We start from the raw sequence: 26,786 nt of genomic DNA on the forward strand, positions 1-26,786 counted from the left end.
GTTTGATGCATGATTAGTTTATTTTTAGTTTAGGTGTGTGACTGGGGACAGCTGATAGAGCATAGGTGAGTTAGGAAGTACAGAAATGACAGAGACTGCCTGGGATGTTGAGGATACAAAGACACCTACACAGATGAACAGAAACCTGACAATGTTAGAATTACACAGGGATATTAATGATAATTTACAAACAATGTTGATTACTTGACACAGAATATAAGTTAAAGTGAGGCTCAATAAAATTACATTTAAAATAATGAAATTATATAAAATTATAAATTTGTCATAAAATATTATAATGAAAGGATAGGTCCCCACAGGGCTGCTGGTGAATGTCTTGGCTAGGGCATCAAAATGACCAAAAAAATGGCTACGCTTTGGAAGGAAAGGACATCACAATCTTATGCTTGCAGTATTTGAAAAAAATCACCAACATGTGTGCAAAGGCTGTTTTTAGACTTTTATGAGGTTTTACACTAACATTTGCTCTCTGGCTTGTTTCCAGTGTCTGGTATCTTTTGATGGTAAATAACAGGATTTTCACACATGTGAAACACATTTCACACATGACTCTTTCAATGCTAATGTACTTTTGTAAGTGAAGCTTTTGTGCTCATTAACTATGTTGATGGTTTGGGGGACACAGTTAATTTCCCCCTACATGCAGAACTAATTTTCTGTAGTCTGGGTTAGCAATACTACTGCTAATAGCTGTAATTTTTCATTGGAAATATATGTGTCACAAATTTACTGATAAAAAGAATTTTAAAAAACTTGTAAAAATTTTCCAGCAAATTTATCTTTCTATATATTAAAAATGTCCATATATAAGCTATCATGATATTGTGTTTTATGCTTTTGGTATTTTAGATAAGTACTTTTTAGTGGTAGTCCTGGGTAAGTCTATGATGTTTTCAGCCCTCCTTATGATATCATGTCCTCTGTGTGTGCATGCAGGCAGTCAGTGTGTGTTGGAGCGGTCTGCAGCTGCCCTGGTTGGAGCTGGATTGGTTCATAGACATCTCCTCACGTATTGCCCATCTGGATCTGTCATCCAACAGCCTGGCTGCTCTGCCGTCTGTGGTGCCGTGGGGTCTGATCCACCTGCAAACTCTAGATCTTTCTAACAACCTGCTGAAAGAGCTGCCTTCCGCTCACAGCTCCCAGGAGGTCATCTGCTCCAGGTACACATGGCGGGAGGTTGTCTGGCCTAGCTACAGCTCACAGTTGTGACAAATATTTTTCCACTTAGCTCCTGGATAGCAGCTGATCAGTTTCCTCCATCTTGGATGTGATGGATGTTCTCCAGTTAAATTTGGTTTGTATTGGTGATCTGATTTCACATGTGTATGCATGGTGCTATTATCCTTGGTTTAAATTCACAGTTTAAAGGAAAACTCAAACATTTTTAGATTTGCATTTTTTCTGTCTAATACATAGTCTGGTTTGAATGACTGTCAAAGTCAGATTTGTGTCCATTACACAGATAGCTCTGGGAAATGTGTACTGGTAGCCCGGGTAAGCACAAAGGTCGTAATTAGGAGGAAAATGGCATCTTCCATCAAAAATAGAAGTCATGAGAAATAACTAAGCACAATGATAGTAGCAAGTATAACAGGGTGCAAGCACTCTGGCGCAATTCGGTCCTGAATTATAACCAACCCAAGGCAATCACGTAGCCAAGGGCACTGAAGGGCTAAACAGTTGGTTCCCTTTCCCCGGTCGTCTACCAAATCTGCTTTCACGCTTTGCTGCCTAAGTGTTCCAACGGTTTTTCTTGTCATCTGGTTCTCTGTCAATAATACCTAAATATGTCCTGTTGTTTTTTTTGTTTTGTTTTTTTTCCCCCTACCTGCCTGCACCCTGTTTGGTGTTGCTTACTTCTGAGCCTTCATTGGGTCATGATCCCAATAATAATTTCAAGACGGGATTAAACTGCAAGTCATCAAACTGGTGTTAAGCTATTATAGTATTGTGTGCTGCATGAAGAAATGCATTGGTGCTAAGGTTTTATTACAATATGCACTGACCAAATCCTCAGCCCTCCAAACACTACAAAACCTAGTCAGGAATAAAGATTAACCTCTTTTTAAACATGAAGTATAAACTCCTAAAATAGTCCTCATGTACACTTGTCATTCTTCACTGTAGAACTTGAATTGTTAGAGTGACCTCTAGTGATGAAAGTCTGGACAATCCATGTAACTTCATTACACGGTTACATACATATGAGATAAGGAAGTAATTTCTTTTTTCCTTGTTTCTCTTTTTTTAAACAAAAATTGAGATAAATCAAGTGACTAGGTTTGTATCCTAAGATACAGTAAAATTTAGCCAAATAAATACGGGGATCAAAGTAAGATAATCTAAGTATCTAAATTAAGTCAAAATGTGGTAGTATTGTATTGCTTAATCAAATTCGCCTCATTTGTCTTGCTTATACAAAAACTAAACAGAGGTAAACAAGATAAAAAGGGAAGCAGATTAGATCCTTTAACTGTAAAAATCAATAAGGAATTAAACTATGGAATCACAGTCACTACGGCCTAATGTAACAAAATACAACATTTAAATTGTTACCAAGCATAAAAGTAAATTGAAATGACAAAATATTTCATTGTAATATTCAAAGTAAAGAAGAGCCCTTCCTCTGATGCTCTCACGTACCAGTCCAAATCATAGACCACTAGACTACCGACATGAGATGCTGGTTGCTGTGATTCTGCCGTTTCCCTCCTTCTGTGCAGTGTGAATGTGTGTGGTGTTATGCTTCGCTACTCGGGTAGTATGTAAATTAGGTGAGATCTCATAAGCTTATCTGTTCTAGAGGCAATGAAGCCACTGTTTAAGGTAGGATAACAATCTAGGCTGAATCCCTACTCTGGCTGGCCGTGCTTTGATCGTCATCTCAGACATGATTTCATACTCACAAAAATATTAACCGACACACAGCAGGGAAAATAATAACTTTCATTAACACTGTTCAGTAGTTTATAACCATTAGTACCCTGCTATCCATCACTTTCCATATTACTAGGTTAAATCAAAGTGTATCAATTATGTAGGAAGGAAATTGTGAAAATAATTGAGTTATTCAAAAAGATAACAGTACAATGGAAACCTTACACATTGTTAAATTGAGATTACAGTCAGATGTATAGCATATTAAGAAATAATTTGAGTTGAACTCTGTCGCTACCAAATAATAACAAGGAAAAAATAAAATATATGAGCCATTTAGTTATTTAGTCAACTCTTATTGCAAAATAGTGCACTCAACCACAATAAGGCAGCTCCTTCATGGTACAATTAGTAAGCTGTTTTCAGTTACCTACTGTAGCCTAACCTTATGAAATACGGTAATCAGTCACAGACTCCTGTCAGACTGTTGGAGCGGCTAGAGTCATTTTTAGGCTCATCATCTGTGACAGCAGTGATTCTAGACAGATTTTGTCCCTGGTTCTTTTCTAGAGTTAAGATGTCAGGAGATGTTATGAGATCGTTTTCATCCGTCATTAAATCATTTCCTCTTTGACAGCAAAAGACATTATACCAGCCCTCAGAAATTCCTGCAGGTTAATGAAACACTTTTAGGGCTGATTAACTCTGAACAAATGACTATAAACTGACTTGAAAACACTCGATAGCCTTGCAACATTAAGACTACAAACAACCCATTATGCAACACTCTAAAATACTGTGGTTACACTGGTACTCTCTCCATTCTTCTTTTTTTTGTGTTTATTGGCAGTTGACAAACCAGTTCAAAGGTGCATTATCGACTCTTTCTGTTCAATAAGAAATATCTGATGTTGGAAACGTAATTGTCCAGTCCTTGAATATAAGATGTCACGACTCCCACTTTTTCAGACACAATCTACAGGAAAAAAAATACAGTCTTATATTCTGGCCAATATGGTAAATGTCTCAAAAAATACACCTGTTGCCTTCATTCAGGTTTAGGTTAACTGCACTAGACACACCGGTAACAGTGTTATGATATGGAATTCACCATAGTAACATTACCGTTAAAGTTATTGAAGATAGTCAATTAGCCTGTTAAGTAATGCTAACAATTTACAGGAAGTTCATCTGACCTAATGCTTATGTGAGAAAACATGCTCAACAAAAGTGTCATGAAAACAAGCAGCCAAACTCTCAAACGAATACACTGATATATCCTACACAAGCACATGAATTGTGGTGTCACTTGGAGCATGTATTTGTAACATAAAATTTTGGGAAAAAACGTCACTGTTAAGCTGATTTGCATCAAATTTTTCATGCTGAGTCTGGAACATATACTGTATGGGCACTGCAAATATGGTGAAAATTGAAAACTGTTTTTAATGATTGATTATAAGAAATGTGCTGTTGCACCCCCTAGTGGTGGGCTTACAGAAAATTTAGCATGGCAATCAGCAACTTTTCCTTGAGGTCTTTGTAAAATCTCATGCAATTTGGACATTGTTCTTGTAAAATACTGTGATCTTCCAAAAATTACACTATGTTATCAGCAATCAAAATCACGTAGCTAGTACAAAATCAAAAAGGTGAATTTGCATATTTTATAAATTTGAGGAAAAAATAAGTATAAGCAGAAATGGACCTGGCCTATACCAGGAGATGCAGCTCAAAAGTGTTGGTCAAACTACTTTTAAAGTGTACTGAGCTAAGCTACTTGGTAGTCTACATTAAATTAAGCTTCACTGCACTTAAGCTACCCCTAGAGAAATGTAGAAAGCTAAGCTACACCAACATGGCAAAAGTACTTTTACTACATCATTGAACATTACTCTCACTGCATCTGTGTTTGCATGAGTATCTATCATGTAAACTCAATCTTGTGTGTCTGTATTCCCTTACTCCCCTGTCGTAGGCATCATCTTAAGCATTGTTATGGAATATGGAAGTGCCTCTGTGGCTATGCATGTGTGTCCATGTATGGTGGTAGCATCACGTACTGATTCTTAGTTTTATTTCAGACTGCAGCAGAAAGATCATCTGTGCTTAAGGGCGAGAAATGCTCGGGAAAATGTAGTTTGTGCGAATGCTACCACGCCGCTTAATCAGGAATTCAGAGCATCGTGGAAGTTGATACTCTTTCTCATAGCTGAAGCAAAAACAAACATTATAATATAAAACGTCATCAAACAAACGACATGCACACAAACACAGCATCCAAAACACAAAGGAGTAAAAACTAGCAAGAGTTAGTTGTTTAGATTGATTTTACAGTGACAAAAGAGAGGACATTAGGTTTGTAGTTAAGATAACAAGAAAGGTAACGTTACCTGGTATATCTCTCCAAATTGTGCATCCAACAAAATAAATCCACTGTGGTAGAAAACTTTTTTTGGAGATTTTTTAGATCTCCATGGCTATAAAACCCTTTGCACAAACTGTCGCTACAGTTGCTCCTGCAATGCTAACATGCAGAGAGGAAGAGACAGTTCCCCATAGCCAGCACACTAGCTCCGTTGGCAAGTAATTTAACGTTACTGGACACACTAATGTCCAGAAATGGACCAATGGTCCACAAATGAGGAGGTACCTGCTCACTAACTAACCAGTTGGGATTAGCTATCACAAACAATAGCAAACAGGACATTTCTCAAAATGTCACTGCCAAAGCATTACCTCCTTGAAGGCCTTTACTCAGGGCTTAAAAGTGGGCTGGACCAATCTGGTGTTTTCTGTTACCTTCGATTAATAAGTAAATAAATCTGATTGGCAGTTTCATACATAATAATGTGGACGGATAGATGCATGAGAATGTGCCCTGTGCACATTCCAGCGCTGTGATCACTGACATATGTAATCTGCCAAATCCCCTTTTAACCCCTGCTTTTACCTTGACACAAGTACAGCATACACAAGTGTAGGGCAAACACAGATTACTTGACTCAGTTCTGACTGCCTTTTGTATTAAAACAATCTTGTGTATAAAAAGTAAAGTGGCAAGGAAAAGTATTTGAACCCTTTGGAAATACCTGCATTTATGTATAAATTTTCTATCTAATCTATTTTAACTACTAAAACTAACACATACCATCATATTGCCCTTGTCCATATACAACATTTAAACATTTGAAGTGTAGGTTGGAATAAGTATTTGAACCCTCAACTAATGACATAAGCAAAAGCTAACTGGAGTCAGAAGTCAGCAAACCTAGACGAAACAAGATTGGAGATGTGGATTAGAGCCACTTTGATTTATAAAAACACTCAAACATGTTCAGTTTGCTGATGTGAACCATGCCTCACAGAGGTCTAAGAAGACTGGCGATCAAGAATTGGTTTTGAATAAAACACGCATTAAGGGTTCCAAATAATCTCAAAGAGGTTTGATATTCATCAGTCCACATGTAGAAAAATTATCTATAAATGGAAGTTTTTTTTGGTGACTTTCCTAGAAGTGGGCGCCCAGCTAACATGACTCCAAAGGCACAACGCAGAATGCTCAATGAGGCAAAAAAAGAACTCCAGAGCAACAGCTAAAGGCTTAAAGGAATCATTGGAGCTAGTTAACATCTGTGTTTATGCATCTAATATACACAAATCACGGAGCATTGGTTCCATGGCAGGACACCACATAGGAAGCTGTGCTCGCCAAAAAAAAAAAACACTGTACATCGTGAGTTTGCCAAAGAGAACATGTTTTGTGCAGTCATGAAACTAAGGTTGCATTGTTTTGGAAGAACAGCATTCTGAACATTTGATGAGTGTGTTCAATAAAGGCAGGAAAGACTATAACTGTTTGTGTATTACTATCTTAAGCACACTGTGTTTGTCTATACTGTGACCATTGTGTTCACATTTTATGACCAATCAATGCAGAAGACCAGATAATTCCAGAGGGTTCACATACTTTTTATTGCCACTGTAGCTGCTTGTCTCATATAGAAAGAAACTGTCAGCTCTCAGCCTCCCACTTTCCCGTGCTTCAGTTTACAGCAGGTAGATCTCTCTCAGAACCAGCTCACCAGTTTGCCACCTGGACTTCTCCATCTGACCCACATCAAGAGACTTTCTGCTGCCAAGAACCAGCTTACAGTCCTGTTTGACATCCCTGCCAGTATGTTCTAACTCATTTGTATATACAGTATGTATGTAAGAAAACAATTTGAATATAGATTTAATATAGATTTAATTATGTTAACTGAATTGTAGTCAGTTGCATGTCAAGGCTCTGAAGAGCTGCCAGGGTGACATTGAGTATGGCAACCCCTGACTTTAGAATTAGTGAAGAGCCAACCAAACATGACTCTTTAGCTAGCTGTTTCAGATACAGCGCAACTGGGGCACTCAGCATAAACTCCTGAAACCCTAATGGAGGGATGAAGTAGTATTTTAAATCAATCAGCTAACACATTGGTCACCTGAACCTGCATTGTTGATGCTTTCAGTCTAAATTGGTACTTCCAAGGCTCATCGGTTTTTGTTGTTTACCAGTTCTCACCAATAAAAATACCCCGTTTATGTACTGATTTTCAGCTGAATTTTATGACAACCACACTTCTGTGTCTTGTTGCTAAAAAAACACTTACTAGCTGATGAAAGACAAAAATGGAGGGAAGGTTAAAAAAAAAACACACAATGAAACTACAGAGTGTTGGTGCTTTAAATAGTATTTTTAAAATATGATTTTTATCAAGATTTTTGTATTAGTGATGTTTTGTTAAAAAAAAAAAAAAGCCTTCTAGCGTCGTCAGGTTCACATTGTATTCCAAAGACTCCTCCCAAATGCAGTAGAGAAACACAGCCTTCTTTTCTCTAGATATTGATGATACAGCTAGCACCCCTTAGTATACCAGTATCTACAGTCTGCCAGTCAATTCAATATCAACTCCTATATTAGGGGAAATATCCAGGGTTATGTCTTCAAATGTTTTGTCCAACCAAGATTCCAAAACCAAAAATGTATAGTTTACAATGATATAAAACAAAAAAAAAACTGAAAATCTTCACATTGGAGAGGAGGGACGAGAGAATATTTTGCATTTTTTATATGAAAATATCTCTTGCCAATTAGTCATTTATCACAATGGTTTTAGATTTAAGTTACTGTCGAGTAACTCATTGGTTCACCATGTCTCTGTTTTTCCTTTTTAACAGCCTGGAAATATTGCTAATCAGAACCTGCAGGTTTTCATAGCCATTTAAATACTTCAAGTAAATGGAGGTTTACATATACGTATTAGCCATTAAATTAACCATTTTACCAGTTAAACAGACTCAGGCTGATGAGAGTAAAAACAGCTGGATGGCCTTTCTGTCACTTATTTGTCAATTGTAGGAGTCAATTTAGATTTGGGTTGTGTTCTTTAATTCCAGCTACAAATTGGATCGGTCTTCGTAAGGTGGAGGAGCTAGATGTGTCTGATAACTGTCTGACCAGTCTGCCTGTGGCAACCATGCACTGTTTGAAATCCCTGAGCTTCCTCAATGTGTGCAGGAACAAACTGAGCACCTTCCCTGACCCCTGGCCTTGTCCACTGGTAAGAAACCCTACTGACTATGATCTACTTCTTGTTTGTTAAATCTGCAGATTTTGGAGGATTTTTCTTTTAGTCAAAATAGAATATTTCAGTTGCTTTTGTTCATCTTTGATATTCTGGTTATTACTGTAGTGAGTTCATTTGATGACATATTTTAATATAATAGTTAAACAGTATAGTTTATTTGCCATTTATACAGTGGCAAGGAAGTGAACCCTTTGAAATTACCTGCATTTATGTATAAATTTGTCTTTAGATATGGTCAGATCTTCATCAAAGTTACAGTTATGAACAAACACAATCTATTTGAACTAAAAACGCACAAATCATTCATCATTGTTCTTGTGCATATTCAATACCACATTCAAACATTCAAAGTGTAGGCTGGAATAAGTATTTGAACTCCTCGGCTAATGACATAAACAAAAGCTAACTGGAGTCAGAAGTCAGCAAACCTGGACTCCAATCAATAAAACAAGATTAGAGGTTTGGGTTAGAGCTACTTTGATTTATAAAAACACTCAATCATTTAGAGTTTGCTATTTACAAGATGCATCTGCTGATTCAAACGTTGCCTTGCAAAAGAGAGATCTCAGAGGACTAACCATCAAAAATCATTAATTTGCATAAATTTAGAAAGGGTCACAAAGTGGGTGCCCAACTTAGAAGACTCCAAAGGCACAACGCAGAATGCTCAATGAGGCAAAAAGAACCCCAGAGTAACAACTAAAGGTTTAAAGGAATCATTGGAGCGGGTGGAAACTCCAAACGCTACTGAGAAAAATGTTTTCTGGACTACTGAAACTAATTTTGAATTGTTTGGCAAGAACACACAGAACTGTTTACTGCGTAAAAAGGGCATGGGAAGTGCTGTGGAGGGAGCATCACAATTTGCGGCTCCTTTACTACCTCTAGGCCTGGACGGCTCACCATTATCGGGGAGAAAATGAATTTCCAAGTTTATCAAGGTATCTTACAGGATAATGTCAGGGTGGCTTTCTGCCAAATGAAGCTCAGTAGGAGTTTGGTGATGCAGCAGGACAAACACTGAAGTAAATCTACAACAGAATGGCTTAAAAAAAAGAAGAACCACCATCTGTTGGAGTGACCCAGTCAGAGCCCAGACATTAACCCAATAGAGATGGTGTGGAAAGACCCCAGAGAGGTGTTCACACCAGACATCCTAAGAATATGTCTGAGCCGAAGCAGCTCTGTAGGAAGAATGGTCCAGAATTCCCTCTGAGTACAACACAGGAGTGATTTACAAACTCTTGATTTGATCAGATTTACAAAATAAAAGCCGCCAGATTGTAACCGGTGGTTACAATGGTGGTTACTGGGAAGGATCTGGAGTAAGCTGGATTTTCAAAATAAACACAAGAGCTTAAAAGGGATCCTGACTAGGTAGGATTTTCTAAATAAGAGCATGAAATGATAACATGATGTTGCAGCAGGCTTCAATAGTGTTTTTCAGTTCTCACTGAGGGTTTTTTCTTTACACAGACATATGCACACGCACACACATAGACACACACAAACACAGACACAGAGAGAGAAACAACTCAACTCCTTGTACACAGCACCTCATTTCAGCTCTTTTGTGCTCATGCAGTTGTGCTCTTGAATGACAGCTCATCTCCTTCTCCATAGCTCCTTCAGCTCATATAATTCCCTGCACTCTCATTAAAACACCTTTAAATGTTGACATTATATTTTGCACCCCTTATCTTTTTGCAATTATTCCAACTCTTCAGACTCCTTAAAGCTGCTCTTTTAGACAAAGTGAAGGCAGGAATGAAGTATAACTCCCAGCTATCCATAAAGCAATGCAGTTTGGCAGCAGCTTTCCAGCATTCAGCAATCCTCCACATGTTCTTCAGAAATTGTTTTCTCTAGTTGTTGTTTTGGGTTTTGGAGCCTTTGTGACTTCCCAGACAGGCCGGTGTCACAATTGAAGGATAGATTAACACATTGTTGGTTTTTGTCTTTTCCTGGGAAGAAAAATATAAAATAACACCAGACTTGTATTTCAAATTTAGGGAAGAATCTTTGGCAAAAGAGTGGACAGAATGTGGCTTAAAGCTTTGACTGGACTAATGGATTGTGCAGAGAAACTACAGATGGGCTACGTGGACAAGATTTATATTCTGGCTCAGCATTATCTTATCTCTTCGTCACATTGAGGCTGATTATTTTGGAACAAAATGTATGATTTAAAAAAAAAAAAAAAAAAAAAATTCAGTCAATTAAAATTGCATATTCTTCTATCTCTCCCCTGTAGAAGCAATGCAAAGCTTCTTCCAATGTGATTGAAAGTCTTCCAAACACGATCTCCATCTTCTGGAGGAATAGGCTGCAGGAGGTGGACTTCTCTGACAATAGCCTGAGGGAACTGCCCTCATACATCTTTGAAATGGAGGTAGGAACCATCATTTGGATCTGTTATTGTACATCTCTATGTGCAACAAGCTGGAGTTCAATTAATAGTTAAAGATCTCTGGATTAAACAAAAATAAATGAATTAAAATAAGAATTTTAAAAAAACAAACAGGGTAGTCAGAGTCCTGTGTGTGTGATCTGTTAAAAAGCCTCTAGATGGCACTGCTGCTCTGTGGATGCCTCCATGTTTGGGTCATTGACCTCACATTCTTTTTTCTGCATCTTAGAAGCACCAGAAATTTTTGCTCATCTTACCAACGCATTGTACATTTTGGAATTGGATTATGGAGCTCTTTAACAGAATTGCAAATAAAACATGGATTTTGTACATGTCCAGCTTTTGAATGTACCAACACATGCAGAGAGATGTAAAATCACACTTAAAAAGGACTAAGCTATGAGGCAAAATTGTACAACAGTGGGCCCCATGCAAAAAGCAATTATAAAAACAGAGAATTTTGTTTTGTCATTTCAGAGAATTTGTCACATTCATCAGTTTTCTCATTTTTAGTATTTTTTCTAAGACATGAATGAAATTTACGAGTGGTCCAGACGTATTGTGCGAGTCATGTACAGATAGTCTGCCTTTCTCTAAAGATGAAAAATTCTTGTATTAAATATAATCCCATAATCTGAATGAATTTGGAGTTTAAATATGGTACATAAATCAAATAATTAAATAATAATAGTAAAACTTAATAAAGAATTTATATCCTGTTCACAGAATTAGTGTGATGTACATCATGGCCCCCAGTTTACTGAGTGGTTAACAACAGTTTTGTTTGTTTGTTTGTTTGTTTCTTTTGGGTTATTTTGTTTTGTTTTGTTTTTTTTTTTTACTTTTTAACCTCTTAACTGACATTATAGAGTCAAGTAGTTGCTTGGAAAATTTCGACACTGCAACAACTGCAACTTAATGCAGGTCGATGCCCAGGAAAACAATCTCATCAAAAAACCTGACAATGTGTGATCACCCGTAATGGAATGTATTCGTCATTCATCTCCTTGACTGTGAAATCCCCTTGACTGCTTCCCATTTTAGTCATGGACTGCTTTTCTTTAGTAATATGTTTTTTTTTAGCTAACTTCTTGTTAAACCATTTGTTAGTTATTTCTGTTACCGCACGGTTCTACTGTGATGACATCCAACCCAATGTAATTACAGATATATATTAACAGATTTTATAGCACGAAAAAGTATTCAGTGGTAAAATGGTATATTCTGTACCTCCATAGAACCACACATTCTTCCACAGCTTAGTGAATTTTAGGAGTACACACGCCATCTTCATTTCTTATTGGAGCTACTGCTGCTTCAAAACAGTATTTTAATGTGTCTATGTCATACTTTATTGGCTAGACTTAGCTGCACTATATTTCAGATCAATATTTAGCTTTAGAACCATTAGAAACTTCTCTTAGATTTGAGACAATGCTAATACTGCAACATAATTAGCTTGAAGCACCAGAGACAGCGAAACACAGTGAACGCAAGGATGTCTTTGGAGCTCACGTTCTCATCCCTACACAGGAAAACTGTGACAAGATCAGCCAGCTGTCTCTCCTTTCAAGCAAAAGGCCAAATTTATGGTTTACAGTATCTCACCCCTGTTTCCATCAGGCTCTGGTCTCATTGAGACTGTGTGGGAATCATATTGCGACACTCCCAGCCCCCAGTAAGTGGAAGTGCTCTCAGCTCAAGACCCTTGATCTTTCCAGGAACCAGCTGGGCAAGTAGGTCCACACACATCCAAAGATACTTCCTCATGTGTGCGTATACACTGTCAGCTGTCACTGAGCAACTTTATGGGGTTCAATAAACATCATGTGTAAAGAACCTTGTGCTGTTTTAATGCACATCACAGTATGTGTCAGTCAGCTCTGAAGAAAGTTTACGGTAATATTCTTTTTAATTCTTTTTTTTTTTTTTTTTTAATCAAATAAGATGCGGTTTAGTTTAGGGTTGTGGTTTGATAACATTTTATAGAATATGACTCTAGTATCAAATCTGCTTATTGAATTTGATTTATTTTGAATACCTTATCCAATCTAATAAGGTTAAGTTTTTAGTATTTTTGGTAACTCAAAGACTCAGTTTAGATCTGTCATCACCTTTTGTGGGATGACTAGCATTAACATGACAGTTTTACGCTATAGCCTTATTAATGTTGTAAACTTGTAGCTATGACCTGAAAGAGATATGCAGCAGCCTAATGACTTTTCCCACCTTATGTTTCAGAAACTATTTGATCCAAACACTGGATTAAGAAATATTAAGTGAATGAGTTTAAAATATCAATACTATATTTATAAAGGTTTCGCTGGAGATTCTGACTACTGAGAGTGATGTGATTCAATCAGCTGGTTTAAATCTTGTTGAATTGCAAAAACACAGTGCACTCGAGATTGTAAAGTGATGTTACAAAGGGCAGTTTCTTTCTCTAATAAACAATCTTTTGTTGATTATGGACACCATCTGCACCTTGCCAGATTATTAGTGCATTAACTACTAGACGTTATCCAAAAGCTTCATTTGGGCCTATGGGCAAGTTGCAACTTTAACATGTTTGTTGTTTCAACCAGTATATGTAATGGTCAGGACCAATTAAAAGCGAGAAGCTGTTAGTGATTGTTTTGCATATTGCTTTTTGCTAAAAAGAAAAAGGGAAAAACAAAACAAAATCTTGGAACCAAATCCAATACAAAAACTAGCTATTGGAATGCAGTTTGTACAGCCTTTTCCATAGAATGTATTACTACAATATAATTTTGCAATTTTGTAATGAATATTACACTCACCGAGCACTTTATTAGGAACACCACACTAATACTGGGTAGGGCCTCCCTTTGCTCTCAAAACAGCCTCAGTTCTTCGTGGCCTGGATTCCACAAGATGTTGGAAACATTCCTTTGAGATTCCGGTCCATGTTGACATGACTGCATCACATCACATCTGCAGATTTTGTCAGCTGCACATTCATGCTGCCAGTCTCCCGTTCTACCACATCCCACAGGTGTTCTGGTTTTAGACGACTTTTGCTGTGTGACATGATGCATTATCCTGCTGGAAGTAGCCATTAGAAGATGGATAAATTGTGGCCATAAAGGGATGCAAATGGTCAGCAACAATACTCAGACAGGCTGTGGCATTCAAACAATGATTGATTGGTATTAAGGGGCCCAAAGTGCCAAGAAAACATTCTCCAAACCATCACAGCACCACCTGCCAAATTCTGACTTTACCATCTGCGTGCCTCAGCAGTAATCCAGATTAATAAAACCAGGCTACGTTTTTCCAGTCTTCAGCTGTCCAGTTTTGGTGATCCTGTTCCCACTGCAGCCTCAGATATCTGTTCTTGGCTGGCAGGACCATTATATCCATTATAACCATCTGGCAGGCTGGCAGGACCCGACGTGGTTGCTGCTTTTGTAGCCCATCTGCCTCCAGGTTCGACATGTTGTGCATTCTGAGATGCTTTTCTGCTCATCACAGCTGTAAAGAGTGGTTATCTGAGTTACTGTAGCCTTTCTGTCAGCTCCAACCAGTCCGGCCATTCTCCTCTGATCTCTCTCATCAACAAGCCGTTTCTGTCCTCAAAACTGCTGCTCACTGGAGGTTTTTTGTTTTTTGCACCATAGTGAGTGAACTCTAGAGACTTTGGTGTGTGGAAATCCCAGGAGATCAGCACTTTCAGAAATATTCAAACAAGCACCAGCAATCAGGCTTTGGTCAAAGTCACTGAGATCACATTTTTCCCCATGCTGATGTTTCCTGTGAGTGTTAACTGAAGCTCCTGACCTGTATCTGTATGATTTTATGCATTTCACTGCTGCCACATGATTGGCTGATTGGATAATTGCACAAATAAGCAGGTGTACAGGTGCTTCTGATAAAGTGCTCGATGAGTGTATTTACTTGATCATACTAAGCTTAAGGTGATGTTCTTGTCTCTCTTAAGACTTTTTTTTTTCTTTCTGTTTTTTGTCTGGAATACCGGCATGTTCATAGATATTTCTAGACAATTCAGTCATATTAAGATAAAACACATACAGGATACTTTCTCCACACTTTGCAGAAAAGGGCTGTTGTCATTCCTTGTTATTGCTGTTGTACTTGACATCTGTGGACTTACTTTTTACTGTATTTCAAATTTTGTCTTTTAGAACAGAGGAGGGGCCCAAATCGAGGAGGCTGGCCTTCTTGACTACATGGAACAGGAGGGACCCAGACCCAGGTAGATCTGCTTTACATACATGGACATATTTTGAACCATAAAGATGTAATCACAGTGTTCCTCCTTGCTACTAATAATGTAGACTTTGGAGTTATGTCAGGAATATAGGGTCAGACTAAAACATTGTTTCTGCCTAACAGTATCTCACCCCTTTTTCCATCAGGCTCTGGTCTCTGACATAAATTCAGTCATTTCCGAACATATTTTTTTGAAAGCTTGTGACTTTGTCCTGTCCTTTCAATAGCTCCACAAAGTGTATACAACACCATGCTATTTAGGCTTTAACCTCTATAAGAATGATCACTCTACAATGATTTTTATCTTATGCCTTTGATATTTTGACTGATTATTGCAAAAGGCTATGGATATAATTACATTTTAAGGAAACATTTGCCTATTTTCATCATTATTTTATGTCTATGCTGTCAGTACCTATTTTCACAATCTTTTTCATAATGTAATTATTTTTTTACCATTAATGTTGTAGTTTTAATTCAAAATTGTCTATATCAAATTTTTGTATTTATAATTTGTATATATTTGGGAAGATGTCATTGTCCTTCATTTGCATGGACGTTGGAACTGTCATTTTTTAAATGTGATAAAAAGTGACTGACAATGTGCAGTTACCACCCTTTCATTTGAATAACTGATAGAGGTAAAACAATTCCGTATTTTACCAAAAAAAAAAGAAATTCATTCCATAGCAATGTTTTTTCTTTTTCTGTCTCATTAACAATCTTGTGACTTCTTGGAATTCACTGCTCTAAGTAACAGCTTACCTCCAGCTTCTTTATGACTGCCAACACACAAAGCACTTCTAACCCCCCACATTAACTGAATCATCTCCGACCTTTTACCTCAAACTAACCTTTTGATATATGGTGCTTGTTCTGAGTAAACACAACATGAGAGCAGTATAATGATATAATGAAAATGATGCAGTTTGATCAGATGTAATTATTGTGAAATGGGGTATTTTATTTGTATTTTCAGAGAAATTGCATCCTGCCAAGAATCCAATTCTGTGGACGTTGCTGCTTACTTGTTCTCTCTCTTTGGAAATGTTTGGCACAAAGTATAACCTCAAGTTTAAAACCCAGTTCTAGGATTAGTTACCTTCTAATAAACCATATCTACTTGCACATCTACCTCCTGTTTGTGTATGGGCTAATTCTGTGACCCTCTGCATGGCTCTGTTTTGGAAGTGTGCCCCATAGAGTTTCCCATGATTCTGCGGGATTCACTGGAAGTTCTTTACTTGAATGACAACCAGCTGGAGTGTGTTCCCCAATCAGTGTGTGGTCTGCACAGCCTCACTGAGCTCTACCTGTCCAAGTGAGTCCCTCTGCCTCTGTGCTAATCCTCACTTGCATGCTGTCCCTAACAGTCCTCCCTCTGTCACACTGATAATACCGTAGTAATGTTTGTCAAGCTACAATCCCCAGATCTGTTTTTTTTTCATTTCCTCTGTCATTGACAAATGTCTGGGAGGTGCACTGCAGAGGCATTTCAGTTAGTCTGATTTTTCTGTAGGGGGCACTCTTGTATTTCTCAGTGCTAAAGATAAAAATGTAAAACACAACAATTTTTGGGTGCTAGAAAATTTTCCCAAACACTTGCCAAGATTCACTGTAGCAGACACCAGGGGCCATATTCACAAACATTCTGCTGATACTCAGTGAACTCTTAACTTAAGCTCAACTGTTACTAGTAACCTCAACTTGTTAAGGCATTTTTTCAATTCCAGACCCTTTCAGATCCATTATTGATTCTTGTTATCTCTTATTATTCCATTAAGCTTCCAGTGCTACCTATTTCGCAAGGACCAGAGATTTAATTTTGCCTTTTTTTTTTTTTAGCTTTAATGAAATACATCTTAATTTAACAAAATTATCCTTTGTATTAGCAATGTGCTGCTAATTTTCAGCCCTTGCACTGTTTATAAGTCAATCAAAAATCATGTATTCCCATTTACAGTATTGAATTTTGATGGATGAAACTCATTATAATCAAACCACCACCATGATTGTCAGTTAAAACAATTACCATCATCAGTTTTCCATAAAATCAGTTACAAGGATTAGAAACTAGTCAAATTATACATTGCATTTTTTAACTTTTTAATTAATTAATTTATTTATTTATTTTTGGCTTAGGTTTTTGACACTGACGAACACTTTCTAACATTATATAACCATAAAAAGTAAAATCTTAAAAGTCAGTTTCACTTCTGAAAGGAACAAATAGTTAAGTAAAAATTACAAATCTTTACCACCGAAATCAGTTCAGTCAGTGGGAACCGTTGCTTGCTATGCCGTCAGTCCTCCTACTACAGCTGTTTGCAGCTGTATTATACAAACACAAAATTCCTCTGCAGTCAAACACTCCCTATGATTGAATTGTTTGGGAAGTCATGGATCCAAATTTCCTGTTGCTGCCAAAAAATGACTTTGGCAACATCTGACTGTTTCTTACAACAGGGTTTAGAGACCCTTGACAGGCTCTTTCAATAAAGGTCCATGCGGTCCATTTTATTAGTTATAATTTAACTTATTAAGTTATTCAAAACTGACACTGTCATTTGGATGGTAAATAGCTTTGAATGTCCTGCCTTTAATGTGCATCATTGACCAATGTTGTCTTACCTGCCCTGGGGACAGTAATCCCGGAATCCGGGAGCTTCCAGTAGAGCTCGGTCAACTCTCCAATCTTTGGCAGCTGGACACTGAAGACCTCAACATTACTAATGTTCCCCAGGAAGTGCGAAAAGAAGGTACGGTCTGTCTTTTTAAAGACACTTTCAGCTGAATTTTCAAAAGGAAACTTGGCTGGAAAAAAAAAAAAGAAATGTTTTGCTTAAAGTTTAAATCCTTAAAAGATAGATTTACAATTTTTTCAAGTCTTTCTTAAAATAATTACCAAGTGTGCATATGTACATTGGAACTGTTTCTGCAGGCTTTAATCATTCTCCCTGTTCATAAAGGCCATTAAGAGATCCCTTTCCAATGGGCTTCCAATGTAAGTAGTGAAGGGCATTTTTTCCTAGTCCTTGTTCTGTGCAAAAATACGCTTTGTTTCCATGGTCAGTGTTTCCATGCTGAGCTACGGTGGAGAAGTAGTAGCACAAAGAGGGAATTTTCTATTAAAGAGACTGTAACTGAAAGATAACCATTTGATTTGTCTTACCCAGACTGTTGAAGCCTCATATTAAGTTCAGATAAACTTTTTAGCTTTACATTTTTGCACAAAATAAGGGCAGTGGATTTTGTCCCCCACCACTTACATTGGAAGCTTGTTATCAAAGAATCTCTTGAAGGACAGTTTGAACAAGAGGAATGTTTAAAGCAAACAAACCCTGTTTCAGTTTTCATATTGGCACCTGACTATTGTTTTAAACTAGACTTGGAAAAACTTCCTTTAAAGGAAAACTATACACTGATCAGCCACAACATTAAATCCGTTAACTGGTTTTAATGTTGTGGCTGATGGGTTTAGTTTACAGTTTACAATATGGGCGTTATTTTTAAAGCTATGGCTATAATCTCTATCAATAATAATAGAACTTTACTCACCAAGTTAATAGGTAAGATCTGGGAACATGTTGACATCCCTAAAAAGCAGTCAAACATAAAGTAAGAAACCGATCAAGAAGGTCGAGCAGTCAGTTTATCCAGATTATCTAATCTACTTTATTTGATGGTCACACAGAGTGAACACACCTGAAACATTACTAATAATCCCTCTCTGTATAAGAAAATTGTGTGCTGAACTACATTAAGCACAGTAGGTCAAAGTTGAATTAGGAAGCGGGTCTACAAACTGTGATGGATATTTTACAATGGACAGTCTGGGTCATAATTTTATTTTTCACCTTCATTTTCTCCTCCAAATATATGTAAGTGTGTCTAACCTGGAGGGTTTTTTTCCTACCTGTCTGATAGTCTGATTGGTCGTATTTATTGACCTGTTTCTTACTTTATGTACTGTTGGGAAGTTTAATCTGTAACATTTGTAACATTAGATATATAATATATTACATATAAAATCTTAAACTAACAAGTAATTACAAACGTCAGATACATATAAAGGAGTGAAAATTACATATTTTTCTCTGTAATGTATAATAGAAATATAAAGCAAGTATAAAATTGAAATGCTCAAGTGATGTACAAGTATGTAAAAATTGAACTTACGTACAGTCCTTGAGTAAATGTAACTATGTACATGTTTATTTTAGATGAGGCACCTGACTGTAGTTTCTTGGTAACTGGTTACATAATTTCCAGCATCCTAAAAAACAAATCTTGACCTCTCTGGTTTGTCAGGTCCTGCATCTGTCCTTGCTTTCCTCCGGGCACACCTTCGAAAGGCAGAGCCTTGTAAAATGCTGAAGATGCTTGTGATTGGTCCACCGAGGCAAGGGAAATCAGCCATTCTGGAGGCTCTACAGACAGGCAAGGCGTCTGCCTTCACCCCGGCGGAACGCAGCATCTCCACATCCACCTGGGAGCTGGACAAACCCAACAGTGGCAAAAACAGCGTGAGAAAAACACAGATGGCAAATATGCATATTGTACATTCAGAGTACACACATAGAGACACATACAGTCCATGCTCCAGATTTTAGACTGAACGTTTTTTCAGGAACTATACCGATGAAAAGGGAATTGTATTGTGCTTTATCTACTTGTAAAGTTCAACTTTGAAACTAGTTTGAAATCCAGTAATCACAGTCCTGCACTGCTTAATTTAATTTTCTTTTTGATTTCCGTGGTGTTCTAGTCCAGAAATAAAACAGACTAGACAGCACTGAGAGCATCTCTGACTGAAATCACAATTAGTCATCCTCTTTGGCATTTTGACAAAAAACACGTCAAAGGGATTTTTCGCCATGCTAGAATCATGGCTCTATCGATGACAATGTTGGTCTGTCTGTCAGTCAGTTGGTCGGTTGGTTTATCTACCACTTTGGTCCCCTTTGTAATTCCCTGACAACATCGCATTAACCGTTTTGGAATTACAGCCATTTTTATACATAGTTCCTCGATTTTCAGAGGCCCAAAAGAGCCTCATACTCTTCCTATCATTCTGGTACGAGTTAATCCTTGTTTCATCTGTCCAAAGAATCTTGTTCCAGAACAGTTCAGGCATTTTTAGTTGTTTTCTAGCAAAGTCTAAACTGTTCTTTCTGTTCTTCAGTGTTACTAGTGGTTTGCACCTTGTGGTAAACCCTCTGTATTTACATCATAAGGGCGTCTCTTAATGGTGGACTTTGGCCTTGTTCCTATAATCGGCTCTCACTTCCCTGGTCTATATGCAGATAAACACGTACATCATTTCCATATGAAAACATCTTTTTCAAATTTTTGAAATTTGTTAAAAATCAAAAACTGAAATTACTCACTTACAAAAGTGTTGTAAGTGAGTGACTTAGAATTCAGTACTTTGTAAAGGCCCCCCTAGCAGCAATTACAGCTTCAAGTCTTCTTGGGTAGGTCTCTACAATCTTTGCAAACCTGGATTTGGGCAGTTTATCCCATTCTTCCTGGCACATCCTCTCAAGCTCCGTCAGATTGGATGGGAAGTGTCTATAATCTGCCATCTTCAGATATCTCCACAGATGTTCTGTGATTTATGTTTGGGCTTTGGCTGGGCCACTCAATTTTATAAATTTAAAATGAAATCCACAACACAATAAAGTGTGTAAAAGTCAAAGGGATCGTTGTACCTGCTTGTCTTCAGATGGCTGTAAAGAGAGACAGCTGAATGTAGTGAGTTCTTGGGTATTTCAAATTAGAAAAACTTAAATATGAAGTCATTTAAGATGCATTAAATTTATTAAGCTATTACATTTTTTTTTTAATGCATATACAGTTAGTAGACCCTTGTAATACTGAAAATACTATTAAGACGAAATACTATAAGGCCAAGCAGAAAATAGGTTTCATCCTGAAAGCCTAAGCGTTTCCCTCTAGTGGTGTCTTTCCAGTCATAGAGTTTTGGCTTTATATATATCCAGGTTTTCAGATATGAGACAGAATGGAAACAAAGAGCGGAGTTGAAAGGAATTTCATTTGTGGTGCTCACAGCATTGTAAATTTACATTAAAAAAATTCAACAGCAACACCTCCTTCCAGAAACTGCTTCCCTGTTTCTCTGGATAATCCACGTAACACATTGTCAGCAATTTTATAGGGATTTCTCCCTCATCATAAAGTAGCTAAAAAAAACTATTCCTCAGAACCGATTAGTTTCCATTTGCTGGAAACTATAACAAAATCAGGGAGTGGATCTTTTAATCATAATTTTTCATATTTTCAAAAGACCGAGTCACCTCAGACTATTTTTTTGTAGCTGACTCATCACATATTAGCTATCCAGCCCCTTCTTTAGAGCTGACTTGGCTCTCATCTTGTTACACACAGAAGGACTCAGTGGCATTCAACGTGTGGGACATTGGTGGTCAAGCCAGCATGTCCACAGTGAACCAGTGTTTCTTCACTGATAAGGCCCTGTATGTGGTGATCTGGAACCTGGCTCTGGGAGAGGAGGCTGTGGCCAGCCTGCAGACATGGCTGCTCAACATTGAGGTGAAATTTAGCGCTCTCTCTCTCTCTCTCTCTCTCTCTTTCTCTCTCTCTCTCTCTCTCTCTCTTTCTCTCTTTCACTCTCTCTTTCTCTCTCTCTCTCTCTTTTACTCTCTCTCTCTCTCTCTTTCACTCTCTCTTTCACTCTCTCTCTCTCTCTCTCTCTCTTTCACTCTCTCACACATACACACACACACACACACACACACTTCTGCAGACTCACACATTAGCAGACTCACTGAGTACCTGGTTCCAGCTGTACTTCATTGTGGGTGGGTTAGAGAATGAAGGGTGTGACTGTGTGAACCAGACAGTCGTCAGTGCTGAACATAGTTATGGTATTTGTGTTTCCAGTAGGAGGGAGGAGTGATCGGATTTAAATGCAGAAGATTTGGTTGTCTGACCACATAAACCAACCGCAGTCCAATTGATGTCATTCAATGACAGCATGATAATGTGGAAGATGTCCTTTCCTCATTTCGCTGAAATGGTTACTAGAACTCTAATGACTAATGTTTAGTAATGCTTTCTCTTTGCTTTCTTCTGAGTAGTGTGGTTAGTTTACTGTATTAAATACACATGGTTTTGTTTTAGAGGCTGACCGGAATGAATGTTGTAATTTTGTCCTTTGCGTTTTGTCATTGTCAATCTTATTTTGACATGATCCTGTCAGGTTTTCTTCCAGTCCAATTTTAATCCTGAGCTACCACTTTGGACCTACATCACCTGCAGGCTGCTGATCTGGGCACATCTTTATCAAAGTCCTGAAAATTACATTTCAAAAATGTTCTAGAGAGTCACTTTAGGAGTAAAAAATTTCTTCACTAAAAGTAAAGAATAAGACTTATTAACCAATGCATTCCACCCCATTGACAGTTAAGGAGTAACACAACTGTCAAGTTATCCCATGATTAATTATATGTATGCTTGAGAGGAATAGCCAATCAGATGCAAAGATTTACCCTACATCTGAAAAATCTCTACATTTGGAAACCAAAAAATAAACTGCTTCTGGTAGAAGAGGTACATCGAGAAATATGTAAGAAAGAGGAACTAGTGCCACATTGATGAGTGCAGACTAATAAGATGCATGAAAAGAGATTGCAAACACAGTAAATTTTAGCTTTATATATTTCTTTTATACTCCTGTGGAAATAAGCGTTTATAGCATAGCCACTGCTGCAACTAGTAAGCTAAGTATCCTATTCTAAATCAACAATATTGCTTCAGAACACATTGCCTCAGGTGTTAGACACCATGTTCTCACCTCTGCTTCCATTTCACACCACTTACACATGCCCGCAGGAAGTATTTTCGGTACAGGAGCTGCCCTGGATAATGACATTTTACAAGCGTATGCGTATTATTGTTTAAAATAAATAACTTACAGATGTAGTAGAGTTTCTGTGGTTAAATCTGAAACTTGTGCGGAATTATATCAAAGCAGGATGAACACTATGATCCATTTGATCATGGATATTTAAACCTGCAACCTGCTCAGCTACTGCTGAATCAGTCAAACCTGTAAAGCTGAGAAGAAAAAAAAATCTTAAACATACAGGTTAACATTAATGAGCTGAATACCACTTACTTTGTGGCTTTATTTAACATGGTATTAATGATGCATCATGTTTCAGATAGAAGTCCACCCTGTCTGTCTCATCTGTCTGTACTTAGGGTCAGCACCTGTCAGTACTTTCTCTGCGCAGAACGTTTGTTTTTATCTCCTTTCCTCCACAGGTTGATAGTGAGTTAGTTATTTAGTTGATGCAGTATCAACAAAATAAGAAAACCCTGGATTTACAGGAGAAAAGCCATGAGGCAGACTCACTTGTGCTTAATTTTCAGTGTTCACATGACCTGATTTAACAAATGAATGATGGTTTTACTGCATAAAAAGGAGCTAATTTAAGCCCACAAGGAGAAGAACCACTACCTGCAGTAAAAAAAAAAAAAAAAAGTGGAGGTTCTTTGATTCTGTGGGGTTGTTTTGCTGCCTCTAGTACTGGAGACATGAATGTATCAAAGTAATGAAGAAGTCAGAAGATTACCAAGGCATTTTAGAGCAAAATGTGTTACTCAGTGTCAGAAAACTAGGTTTGAGGTGAAGGTCTTGGTTCTTTCAACTGGACAACGACCCAAAGCACACATCAAGCAACACAAAACAATGTTTGAAAAGGAAAAGATGGTCTAAACTGGCCAGCAATGAATCCTGATCCAAATCCCATTGAAAACCTTTGTAAAAGGCTGAAATCTGCCATTTCAAAAAGGACTCCTGCAAACTTAGAAGACCCTGAATGCATAGCAGTGGACAAGTGGCAGAAACTAGCAGCACACAGGTGAGAGAAGCTTCTAGATGGCTACAAGAAACGTTTAGAGGCTGTTGCCAAAGGTTAATTGTGTCTGGGGTACATTTTATGTTTGTATTATTTTGCTATTTTACAAGTATATTTATTTTTCTTTGTTCAGTAACCTTGGACATTTTGTTAAAATATTTTGATCATACAAAATTGGTTAATTTGCATTTATTTCTGAAGATATTCTAAATCCTGAACCTAATATTCAGGGGTGCCAATAATTTCAACCAGGACTGTATTGTGTGGGTCCCCTTTGTGTTACCAAAACAGCTCTGACCCATTGAAACATGGACTCCACCAAGGCATTAACATCACATCCTTTAAGTCCTGTAACTTGCGAGGTGGGGCTTCCATGGATTGGACTTGTTTTTCCAGCACATCCCACAGATGCTCAGTCAGATTGAGATCTAGGAGGGGATGCCAGAGGCCAAGTCAACAGACCTTTTGTGAACCTCAAACAAATCCTCCTGAACAATTTTTTTTTTTCTGGCAGGGCATTATCAAAAGAAAGAGGGTGAATCAGTGAATGAATAAGTGAATAAAGGTGAAGGTGTACTGGGGCAACAATGTTGTTTTTTTTTTTTCATCAAAGTAGTAACACATACACATGAATGCCAGGACCCAAAGTTTCCCAGAAGAACATTGCCCAGATCATCACAGTGCGTCCACTGGCTTGCCTTTTTCCCATAGCACATCCTGGTGGCATCTCTTCTCCAGGTAAACGACACACACTGGCCATCCACATGATATAAAAGAAAAAATGATTTATCAGACCAGGCCATTTTCTTCCATCACTCCATGGTCCTGTTCTGACACTCACATGCCCATTGTAGGCACTTTTGGCAGGGGTCAGGGGTCAGAATGGGTACTCTGACTGGTCTGTGGCTACGCAACCCCATACGCAGCAAGCTACGATGCACTGCGTGTTCTGACAGCTTTCTATCATAACCAGCATTAAGGTGTCCAGCAATTTGTGCTACAGTAGCTCTTTTGCGGGATTAGACCACACCGGCCAGCCTTTTCTCCCCACACATATCAATGTGACTTTGACACCCATAACCCTAGTGCCAGTTCACCAGTTGTCCTTCCTTGGACCATTTTTGGTAGGTACTGATCACTGCATACCGGGAACACACCGCAAGACCTGCTCCGACCAGGTTATCTAGCCATCATAATTTGGCCCAGATCAAAGTCTCTCGGATCCTTGCACTTGCCCATTTATCCTGGTTCAAAAACATTAGCTTCAAGAACAAACTGTTCACTTGATGCCTAATATATTCCACTCTTGACAGGTGCCATAGTAACTAGATAATCAGTGTTATTTACTTCACCTGTCAGTGGTTTTGACATTGTCGCTGATTGGTCTATGTACGAAATTAAAGTGATAAAAAGAATGTATAGAGTCACCTAAAACCTTATATATTTCCCCATCTCCCTTCCACTGCATCTGCCACTATCCCCCTCCCCTCTGTACAGTCTCCCCCAAGGTTACCCACCATTTAGCAAACATACTTACACAAATCTCCATTACACTAATTAAAAGGCACAGTAAGTTAAAAAAAAAAAAAAAAAGTTTGAAATTAGTATCTTCCATCTCTGGACATGGATTTACAAGAGCCTTTTTGACAACCACGAAAAACTTTATAAGATATCCATATGTCAGCACATACAATATTTAACAAAACTGATTACACCCCTGGTCAGTTACACTAAAATGTTAGGTAATTACAAATCCTGTCCATTTAATACAATTTTATTTGTTTTTAGAAAAAGTCCAAGGAGAATGAAGCCAATTAATTTGGAAAACAGAAATGTTTGACTAATTAAACTGTAATGAAATATCCATATTAAAGATCCAACTGCAACAAAAGTCTGTACACCCTCCATTGATGATATTCCACTCTTATTTTTAAAATATTTTGTATGTCCACCTATATTTTGATGACAGATTAGATCCTCCTGGGCATGGATGACACCAGTCTTGCAAAAATCTGTGGAGAGATGTTCTGCCATCCTTCACAGATAATTATTTTCAGCTGCTCTTTGTTGGGGGTTTTTTGTTGCCCAACCTTCCACTTTAAAATACTCCAAAGATGTAATGTCATCCAGGTCATAGTTTTCATTTTTTTTTCTTCTGTACAAACTCGTGATTTTTTTTCTGTGTGTTTGGAATAATTGTCGTGTTGGAAAATTCCTTTCCCACCATGCTTCTTGAGACTGGGAGTCATCTTTTCATTCAGTATTTAGGTATCCAAACTTGCGTTCATAGTGCTATCTCTAAATGTCACCTCCCCTTTTCCTTTTCACTTATGCGGCCCCATATCAGCACACTCCAACTTCCAAGTTTCACAGTCCGCACACTGCAGACACTCTGGTATGCCTGTCCAGGTCCACGCCAACATGCTGGAACCCATCTGATGCAAACAAATTTATTTTGGTTTAACCAAAGAATATGTGGCCAATATTAAGCAGGCCTCTTTTCATGTTCTGTAGTGTAATTTTGCAGTTTTGTGCCATTTTGTGAGCAATGGTTTTCTTCTTGAATGCTGCCCGAAGAGATTGACTTCATGCAATGTCATTCACACTGTCTGATTAGTCAGTGAAACACCAATTTCCATAGATAATCCTTGTGCTGAGTCAGAAGCACTTAACTGTCATTTTTTT

At 37.8% G+C, this 26,786-nt stretch overlaps 1 protein-coding gene across 6 annotated transcripts in view; it reads left to right on the top strand.

The window, feature by feature from the left end:
• The window catches only part of lrrk1 (leucine-rich repeat kinase 1), a 102,360-nt gene that overhangs the window by 31,370 nt on the left and 44,204 nt on the right, over positions 1-26,786 (top strand). For all 6 annotated transcript variants that reach the window (XM_040124387.1, XM_040124388.1, XM_040124386.1 and 3 more), the window contains 10 exons: positions 958-1,184; positions 6,951-7,078; positions 8,338-8,501; positions 10,783-10,920; positions 12,562-12,674; positions 15,105-15,175; positions 16,384-16,513; positions 17,839-17,951; positions 19,504-19,718; positions 21,604-21,768. In XM_040124387.1, the coding sequence (XP_039980321.1) occupies positions 958-1,184; positions 6,951-7,078; positions 8,338-8,501; positions 10,783-10,920; positions 12,562-12,674; positions 15,105-15,175; positions 16,384-16,513; positions 17,839-17,951; positions 19,504-19,718; positions 21,604-21,768 (1,464 nt within the window). The remainder of the gene's footprint in view (positions 1-957; positions 1,185-6,950; positions 7,079-8,337; positions 8,502-10,782; positions 10,921-12,561; positions 12,675-15,104; positions 15,176-16,383; positions 16,514-17,838; positions 17,952-19,503; positions 19,719-21,603; positions 21,769-26,786) is intronic.

Source organism: Xiphias gladius, chromosome 1 (genome assembly GCF_016859285.1).
Source record: "Xiphias gladius isolate SHS-SW01 ecotype Sanya breed wild chromosome 1, ASM1685928v1, whole genome shotgun sequence".
NCBI lineage: Eukaryota > Metazoa > Chordata > Actinopteri > Istiophoriformes > Xiphiidae > Xiphias > Xiphias gladius.